Here is a 9,262-nt window from a genome sequence, read left to right as displayed (position 1 = left end):
ATAAGACTCGGGACAATGTGCTGTGTGTTGAGGCCAGAATGTTACTTGAAGTGGGAGGATGTCAGCCCCTGTCCTACCTCAGGTGGCAACGACACCAGCCCGTTAAGTGCCATCACTCTACTGTTGGAAGCCTCTGTGACCTCTGCGTTTGGAAACATTGGCCAAGTCCACCCTCTATAAAGCCTTGGTATGGATGGTCCTCACATTGGGAAATAGATGATTACCGGGGGGGGGGGGGAGAGGAAAGGTAACAAGGTAAACAGGTCAGACAAATCCATTGCACAATGCTATGGAAAAATGAAGCAGAGAGCCGCCTCTTCAGGTAGCAAGTAGTAGAATCAAAGACTCTCAGGGCTGAGATGAGATTTTTCCCATCCACATGTTTTTACAGCTGTGGTTAATGTGTGACTAATGCTTACTGTGGAGTAACCACACAACCACTCCTTAGAGCTGAATACAACCGTACTTTGTTAGTGAGAGGCTTGTTTAAACGTAGAAAGGGTGACAAAAATCAGATTGAAACCAACTACACTTAACACAAACTCTGTGTTAGTGTGTGCACTGCCCCAGATTGTAGGAATAAACCAATGCAACTCGATTTCAGCTCCTGCTTTAAAATAACCGTCAGACCAGTCACCTGACATGACTGGTAAACAGTCCAAAGGCTCCTTTTTATAGGCAGTTGCCATCAAATATTAACAGCAAGATTTCAATAGTAAGAGCAGGCTTGACTAAAGTCTCTAGCAGCTGTACGCAAATTGATTCTTTCTCCAGTGCAGTAATAATGATAATAAAAATCCCTTACACATTCAGAAGTCTGGAAAAGAATAATTAAGGTCACACAAGTGATCTTCTCTCTCTCTCTCGCTCCCTCTGGTACCACTTGGTGAACAATTAGAAATTCCAAACACCATTAGGACATCTCTTCTACACTATTAGGAGATTAGCATTCATGTACTGTCCTTTTTGGCCACTCATGAAGTGAACGTTTACGGCAACCAGATAATCTTATGTCAGACTTTCTTACTGCCATCAAGGTGGCTTTTCCGATGCTCAAACCCTGTGGTGACGAGGTCATAAATGGTTAGATAGGGTGCGACTTTAACTGTGTTTTTGCAAACTGTAACAATATGTATATTATAATATAAATAAATACACATATTTGTAATGTATGACCTCAGATTGCAATTTCTAGGCTTTGCAAAGTTGAAGTTGTGATTTTTCTGAAAACAACTATTGTCAAAAGATGATTCTTGACTGAAATTCCTTCAACCTGAATTCCAAGTTCAGGTCATTGTTTTGCGTGCGTGTTTGCATAGCTTTCCAAATGTTGTGTGAACTGCTCAGTGGCAGGAATCCCTGCAAGACTTGTAATGCTGCAAGCACTAGTAGTGGGTGAAGGGGTTGGACCCCATTTTTCCAAAATGACTTCCCCAGGTGACTTAATATCTTTCCTATTCACTGTATCAAGCTCCTGGGGCACATCTACACATGGGTGACTGATGCTGCCTTAGCTGGGGGGGCATGTTCTCCCCCAGCAACCAGTCAGCAACTGGGGGGCATCCTCCTGCAGCCAATCCTGCCAACTGGGGGTAGGGTCCCCCATGGCCATTCTCACCAACTGGGGGGAGGTCCCCCTGCAGCCAATTGCAAGATGGACAATTGCTGTGGCCAAATAAGAGATGGCTGATCACTGCAGCCACTTCTGGAAACAGCTGAGGCTGCTTCTGGGAGCTCAATAACACTCCACTCCCCAGCTGGTGCTTGCAAGGGGGCACCAGTGCTTCTGACTGCTTCCCCCTGCCCATTACTTAAGTGGCAAGCATGGTGGGTCAGGGGGTGCAACGGTGTGCTCAGAGTGCACATGCATCCCCACGCACCCTCCACATGTCACAACTGCATCTACATATGCATAATCATGTGGTGCAATATGCACTGGACTTTTTTGCTCCCAGGCACACATGTAAATATGTGCCTAGGACCACAGCATGTTGAGCTAGGTTGGAGCAGCCCTGGTCAGCAGCGGGTCTGGGGTGTCCCCAGGGCTGCTCCAAGCCAGTTCAATGTGCTGCAGAGGGGTTGGCTGGGGCATAAGGGGCTAACTGGGCTGGCCCTCGCACTGAAGCACCCTCATGCCCTACTACAGTTTATTACTTTACTTCAGCCTGATAATCCTGCATGTGTAGACACCAAGTCATTTACTGCAGAGCTAAGTAGGCAACTGTAATAAACATCTTGTGTAGATGCATCCCTCACCTTGTCTGCAGCTTCCTTTCCATTCCTTCAAAGACAAAAAAATAAAATAAATAAATAAATCTACCTGTAGCCTATTGTTCTCAGTATAACGTTTCCCTACCATGGCCATATGCACCTGGGCTATTGTGTGAAGTAATTAATGTAGGTTTACTGCACCTGCACACTGAGCAAAGCCCTTCAGCAAACTAATGTGTGTATTCTAGAGAATTCACACAATCACCCTATAGTGTGTGCATATATGTCTTTAAGTACAAAGTCATCTTTGGTTTTGTATTTATACTTCAAATATTTAGTTAATTGCTACTCAACAGCACTGTACCTCTAATAAAGTAATTAGTGTATCTGTTTTACTTCAAAGTCATGCTGTAAAGTTTTAGTGAACAACCTACTTTCTGGTTAATGATTCCTCTTACTTATTTACAGTTCTGGTTTGTCTTAACATATGCATGTACATACTGTGGGCATGCCCAAGTTCAGATTGTGGCCTGCATGTGGTATCATGGTTCATGTATCTGCTCACTCAGCGTAGTAGCTTACTGACTTTTCAAGAATGTCTTCCAACAAGGTCACTGCTGTTCTCATGTTCAAGCAAAAGAGGAGAAATAGAACTGTTAAAGAGGGCAGAACAAAGAAAAATGAGATCAATTAGAATCATAGAAAGTTAGTGTTGGAAAGGACCTCAGGAGGTCACATCTAGTCCAACCCCCTGCTCAAAGCAGGACCACCCCCAGCTAGATCATCCCAACCAAGACTTTGTCTAGCCAGGTCTTGAAAACCTCCAAGGATGGAGAGTCCACAACCTTTCTGGGTAACCCTCCTAGTGAGAAAGTTTTTCCTAATATCCAACCCAAACTTCTCTTGCTGCAACTTGAGACCATTGCTCCTTGTTCCGTCATCAGGCACCTCTGAGTACAGTCCAGCTCCATCCTCTTTCAAAGCACCCTTCTGGTAATTGAAGGCTGCTATTAAATACACTCAGTCTTCTCTTCTCTAGACTAAATAAACCCAGTTCTCTCAGCCTCTCCTCAGAAGTCGTGTCCCAACCCCCTGGATATCCAGGGGTCAAAAAACAACCCCAAAACCCCACCACCCCGTGATGCTACATTGCAGAACAGAGAACAGCTGAACATGTGGTATGTGGCACCACAACCGTGTCTATAGCACCACATACCGTACGGCTGCCTCATCTGGATGCAGCCATTGAGAGCTTTGCCTCAGTTTTTATTTAGGTTTTGGGATGTTTCCACATCATCTTTAATCTGTACCCCAGCTTCACTGCACAGCAGCTCCACTTCCTTTTCGTTTAATGGCTAAAGGACCTTTTGCCATTTAAATTTTCCTTTGCAAGGTCTAACTGCACTTAGCAGGAGCTAAGCAAAGTTAGTATATAGGTGATGGTGAGCATACTGTATTCCTTATATTGTAGAGATAACATTTTCCAATTTGGCCTTCTCAGCATTAAATGGTAATCTTAGCACCCTCACACAAGGAGCTGAAGTACACCTCTTCTATATGGTGAATTGTGTCTCATTAATTCCTCCTCCAAAGGAGGAAGTATACAATTTGTTGAGCTAAGATACCTAATCTGGCCTGAGTTTTGAGAGCACTTTGAACTGATCCTGCTGACATGCAGGATCCATTTTGTACCCTCTCAAGATCCGTCTGTGTTCTGCCAAAGAACAAGATCAGATTTCTATGCTCTCTAGAGATCCACAAAGAGCAGCCAAACATCAGTCCCAGAGCTGGAAAGACAGTCATATAGGGTCCTTTCTAACCAAGGCTCCTCTAACTTTTCCTCCAATTGAGCCATGCCCAGATTTTACACTCTTTTGCTAGGTACTAGGGGCAAATTCTACTCCCCTTCCTGAAAAAGTCATCCGAATAGGTATCAAACACCTTTACCTGGCCCTACAAGTCTTTTCAAACAACTTTCTTAAAGCACAATGTAGGCAAATAGCTGAAGGGTACCTAGAGAGTAAAAGGTAATTAAATTCATCATGTAGGCTTCCCACAGAAGCAGTGCTGTACTTAAAAGCTTAGTTTATGGATAGCCCCATTTCAGGCAGAAGAGAATTAAAAGATGTGTGTTTTTCCTCTTGGAGGCGGCTCCATTTACCAGGTTGCACAAGAAAAGCAGCTTCTCAGAACAGGTCCTTGCATGTTCTGCCTACGTGCCAGTTGCACATGGTTGTTTTTCCATTTAGTCCAGGATCCATTCTTGGGCACAGGAGCATCCAAGTCCTACAGCCTCCTGTGGGGTATGCCCGTCGTCCAGGATCCTTTCTTGGCATGTGTCCAGTCCAGTCCCTTCTTTCCTTCACTCCTCAGTGCTTGAAACCAAACGAGCACCTTTGTGAAAGGAAAGGGTTGGTGGTAGATTACTTAGTCATAAAAGGTACAAATCTATCCTGCTTTCTAGTAGATTTAAAAACACAGCCCTCACCTCTGCTTGGGACACTATGTACTCCCCCCCCCCCCAACCCTTACCTGTGAAATAGCCTTGTGTTCCAGTCTCACTCACCTGCAGGCCCCCTCCTGTGCATTTGGGAATCTGTCCAAGAGAAAGAAAGCACCCCCCCCCCCCCCCCGGGATGGCACTTTAGTAACTTAAGCAGCTATGATACCAGGACCTCAGGCAACAGGGATGCAGATAACCTTGGTTCCCACCTCAAGGCTAAGTTCTTACCCAGGACTGCCCTTAAAACCCATCCAGAAGCTACAGCTGGTGCAACAGCCCATGTTCTGACAAAGGTTAATTGCAATGGCTTCCAATAGCTTTCTGGGCTCAATTCAAGATGCTGGTTTTGACCTCCAAGGCCCTAAATACCCAAGGGACTGCCTTTACACCCCATCATGATCCCCCAGTTCAGCTGGGCAGTCTCCTGCAAATACCATCAGCAGGCCAAGTCCACTTGTCCAAAAAAAAAAAAAAAAAAAAGCACATAGGAGGTTGGTCATTCTTGGCTCCCTCTCGCAAGGTCCCCCAGTGCCCATGTAGGTGACAAAGGGAACAACAAGTCACTTGCCAAAATGCCATTTATTGCATGTGTCTCTTTACACGGTGTACTGATAACCAACTGAAGTATCTTCCATTAAAATTCATTTGCACCACTTAAATAATGAAGAATAGCTAGAATTAGGGAAACCAAGCATGACAATAAGCTACCAAAATATACAAAGTTATTTTTTTATTCCCTCTACAAAGTGGTGAGGTACAACTGAAGTTATTTTAGATTCCTGTGGTTTGCAAGCATTTCTCTCAAAAAGAGAAAAAAAAACCCCAAAGCAAAAAACAAAACAAAAACAAAAAACCATCAAGAAAACCTGCTATCAAAACAGCATTTCTGCATTCCTATACAAAGCAAAGTTACAGCTGCAATTAACACCATCCAGTTGTTGCATTAACTTATAAAAACTCAGTGTAAAAAAAAAAAAAAAGGCAGTGATTAACATTTCAAATTTTATTTTCTTAGAAAATTAAGAGCAAACTGCTAAACAGGCAATTAATCTAGTGCATAAATAAGTTTGGAATCAAACAAGTACTTTCTTGGTTTGGTTGAGAAAAATTGAAAAAGGCACCAGTTTTAGGCAAGTAGTAACTCAGGAATGTTTTCTACTTCATTTAAGTTAAAATAATTTTTTTCCACCCTACATGTGCCAACTGCTGCCAATGTTCTCCAATCACTTCCTCGGCACTATAAATATTTACATCCTAATTGTAAACATTCATCTCTTCCTTCTACCTTCACTAAGAGCAGGAAAGAACCTTATCGACTTGGAACATAATACGAAGTCCAGATGGCAAAGCAAAAGGCAAAGATTATGCAGTATTTTAGGAAGTCTAACATTTCTTCCGCATTTATGGTTTAAACCAAGGTCACTCAATTCCATTTCATGGACAAGTGTAGTTAAACGCATCCATCTATTTAGATTGTCACGACACTTCACTGTGAAGTTCTATTGTATATTAAAACCCACCAATTTCTGGCAAAACTTTTGAAACAAGCTACTTCCCTTTACATCTTTTCTACTCAAAGCAACAAAAGCTCCTTGGCTTGGAAGGTTAGCCAGGTGATACTGTAAAGATGAAGGTACACGCTTATCCATAACATCCTTGTACATAAGGATATTGGTCTGAAGACAAATTTCCTTAAATTGCAACAGCTGACATTTCTATAAAACTGGCTGTGTTCATTGAGCTTGTGCCAGTTTAAATACATAATATGCTTCCATGCTCCCTGGTTCTTGGGGATAGCATCCCCAGACACTTGGTCTGCCCTGGTTTTTGTACCATTCACACTATGAACAAATGCAGTAGGCATCAGGTATACTCATGGCAGATTTAGTTGCAGTGGTCACTTCCACTCTAACAGCACAGAGGTAGAGGCTAGAATATGGAATCAGAGTATCACATAGTGGTGCGGGATACAACAGGATCAACCCCAAGACTAGAAGGGAAATTTGGCATCTAAAGAATGGTGGGATTAGACCATCTAATCCCAAGTCATTTCTTGGTTTAAATCAGCCTGGAAGGATTAAGTAGGATAAGGAAGCTCCGTTTCCGTATAGAGCATACAGTTTTGTCTAGTTAAACCCTCAATAAAAAAGTACCAGTATGTGTACCGACTTAAGGAACTAGTTAGGGAAACTGTTAAAATAGTCTTTTCTGAAAAGTATAAATTAGACTCTTTAATTCAGTGGCAGTCAAATAAGCCTGCCCTATCCTTTCACTCCTCCTCTTAACTAGTAGTCATCTTCTGTATGCTGTCTTATGGCCATTAAGTGCTATAATTTTGGCAGCTAGGAAAAAAAAAAAAAAAGCCTGGAAGGTACCAACCTTTCCTGCCAAATGCAGGTAATCATACTACATACAGTTTTGTCAGTTAAAACATGGAAAAAAATTCTGTATACCAGAGATCAAGCTTTCTTAGCTGTTTATTCCTGCCAGTTTTCTAACCATCAAACAGTTTATATACATGCAGTTCTCCCTCATCTCCTTTCACCCAGCAGTCTTTAGCTAAACCAAAGCAAGTTTAGGAGCTTTGCAGTCCTACTTTAAAAAGATCTTTGTGCAAGAAAGCAGGATGGAGATCAGTGAATCCAGATCTATTTTGTAGTCTGAATTTCCAATGGCAAGGTAGCAGGAGTTGCACCCAACGGTCATATGGCTCGAGTTTAATGCAGAAAACCAGGAGGAGGTCCATGTGCAGGGACAGGAGAGCCCAAGAAAAAAACAAAACAAACAAAAAACAAAAAAAACAAAAGGTGAATTAAATGTCCTGAATATCAGTGTTTACGCATAGAATTCTTCTTGTTTGTGTGGTTTTTGGTATCCTCCATTCGACTGCTTTGGTTCATCCAATGAATAGCTTCCTTCGTCTTTCTTCTTCATTCTATACAGCATAAACCCAACTAGGAACACTGCAAATAGCAGGCCTACTAATCCTCCAGCAATGACACCTGCAGGGAAGGGGAGGGGAAGCAACAAAAAAACAAACAAACCACTGTATTTGATACCATGCTCAATACTGACATCCCACCTGCTATGCCAAATTTCAGGGTTACCCAATAGAAGCATAAACTAGTATTGCATAAAGCAGTTTCATTGTTAGACGAGTATTCCCCCCCCCCCCACCCAAAAGTATATTTTGGGCACAGATCAGACCAATTCATACAGTACACAATGTGGATTGCAAAGTAAAATGCCTTCTTTCAAGAGCTTTTCCTATTCCCCCCCCAAAAAGAATAACACTTTTCCTAAAGTGGTGGGGGCAGGTGACAGCTGCATTAATTGCTGCAGTTCCCAGAGTTTGAAGACTGAGTCACCCATAGTGATTTCCCATCACTTAAGGCCTACTTGTCTAGGTGAGCCACACCCAGAGTTGCAAAAGCTGTTTGAAAGTGATCAGAAGAGAGTTTTGATCTTTAACACCTGGCTGCAAAGTCACAGCAGTGCTCTAGAGCAGGGGTGGGCAAAATACGGCCAGTGAGGCCATTCTATCCAGCCCACAGAGCCCCTAAAAAAAAAAAAAATTTAGAAAGTTAAAATTCATCTGTCCTTGGTTCCTGTCTGGCCCCACCCCCCAGCTGGAAGCCCCAGCAGGGGCTTCTGGCCTGGGGCGGTGTGGCAGCCCCACATCGGAACCGCAGGTGGGGAGGCAGATGACAAGCTAGTGTGGAGCACGGAGAAAAAAGTGGCCCCTTCCCTGCCCTGTGGCTGGTGCCCTGCACTGCAGCCACTTGCAGGCTGCACAGGGCTGTCCTGAGCAGGCACAGGCAGCCCCATGCAGGCTGCAAGCAGCTGCAGCACAAGCTGCCGGCCACCCCCCCTGCCCCACTCAGCACCAGCTTGTAACTTGCCCCCGCAGCCAGTTTGGGCCCCGTGCCAGCTCTGGGCTTGCCTGTCAGGGCTGCACTGCAGCAGCAGCTGCAGTCCCCCACTTGCCGCGCTGGGAAGCATTTGCTGCTGCTGCTGCTGCCGCCGCCTGCCTGGAGCTCGCAACACAGTAGACTGCGGTGAGGCTGCCATCGCCACCTCTGGGCGAGGTCTGGGCAGGCAGCAGCAGCAAATACTATGCAGCGCACCAAGCAGGGGGGCTGCAGCTGCTAAAAAATAAGTAAAGCCACACACAGCCCTGACGAGCAAGGCCCGGAGCCAGTGTGGGGCCCAGGCTGACTGTGGCAGTGGGTTACAAGCTGGCGCTGAGTGCGGGGGAGACAAAGTAGCCCCTCGCCTGCCCTGTGCTACAGCTGCTCACAGCCTGTGTGGGGCTGCCTGCGCCAGCTCAGAACAGTCCTGCACAGGCTGCGAGCAGCTGCAGCGTGGGCCATGAGGCAGGCAAGGGGCTGTTTTTCCCCCCCATGCTCTGTACCAGCTCATTACCTGCCGCTGAGCAGGGGGTTGGGGCCGTACGCTTGTCCCCCCCCCCAGGGCTGGGGGGCACTGGGAGTGAGCAGGTGCAGGATGACAGGAGTACAGGGCTATGGAGCTGGGCCAGCTTCCCAC

General features: G+C 45.0%; 1 protein-coding gene across 1 annotated transcript in view; it reads right to left on the bottom strand.

The window, feature by feature from the left end:
* Positions 1-5,274: 5,274 nt before the first annotated feature.
* Positions 5,275-9,262, bottom strand: part of SDC1 (syndecan 1) — a 29,384-nt gene continuing 25,396 nt past the window's right edge. Inside the window, exon 5 of the mRNA XM_014601634.3 lies at positions 5,275-7,716. Coding sequence (XP_014457120.3) covers positions 7,550-7,716 — 167 coding nt within the window. The 3' untranslated portion in view covers positions 5,275-7,549. The remainder of the gene's footprint in view (positions 7,717-9,262) is intronic.

Source organism: Alligator mississippiensis, chromosome 1 (assembly GCF_030867095.1).
Source record: "Alligator mississippiensis isolate rAllMis1 chromosome 1, rAllMis1, whole genome shotgun sequence".
Classification (NCBI taxonomy): Eukaryota; Metazoa; Chordata; order Crocodylia; family Alligatoridae; genus Alligator; species Alligator mississippiensis.
Note: the sequence above shows the minus strand (reverse complement) of the source record. Positions and strands in the feature narration are given on the sequence as shown.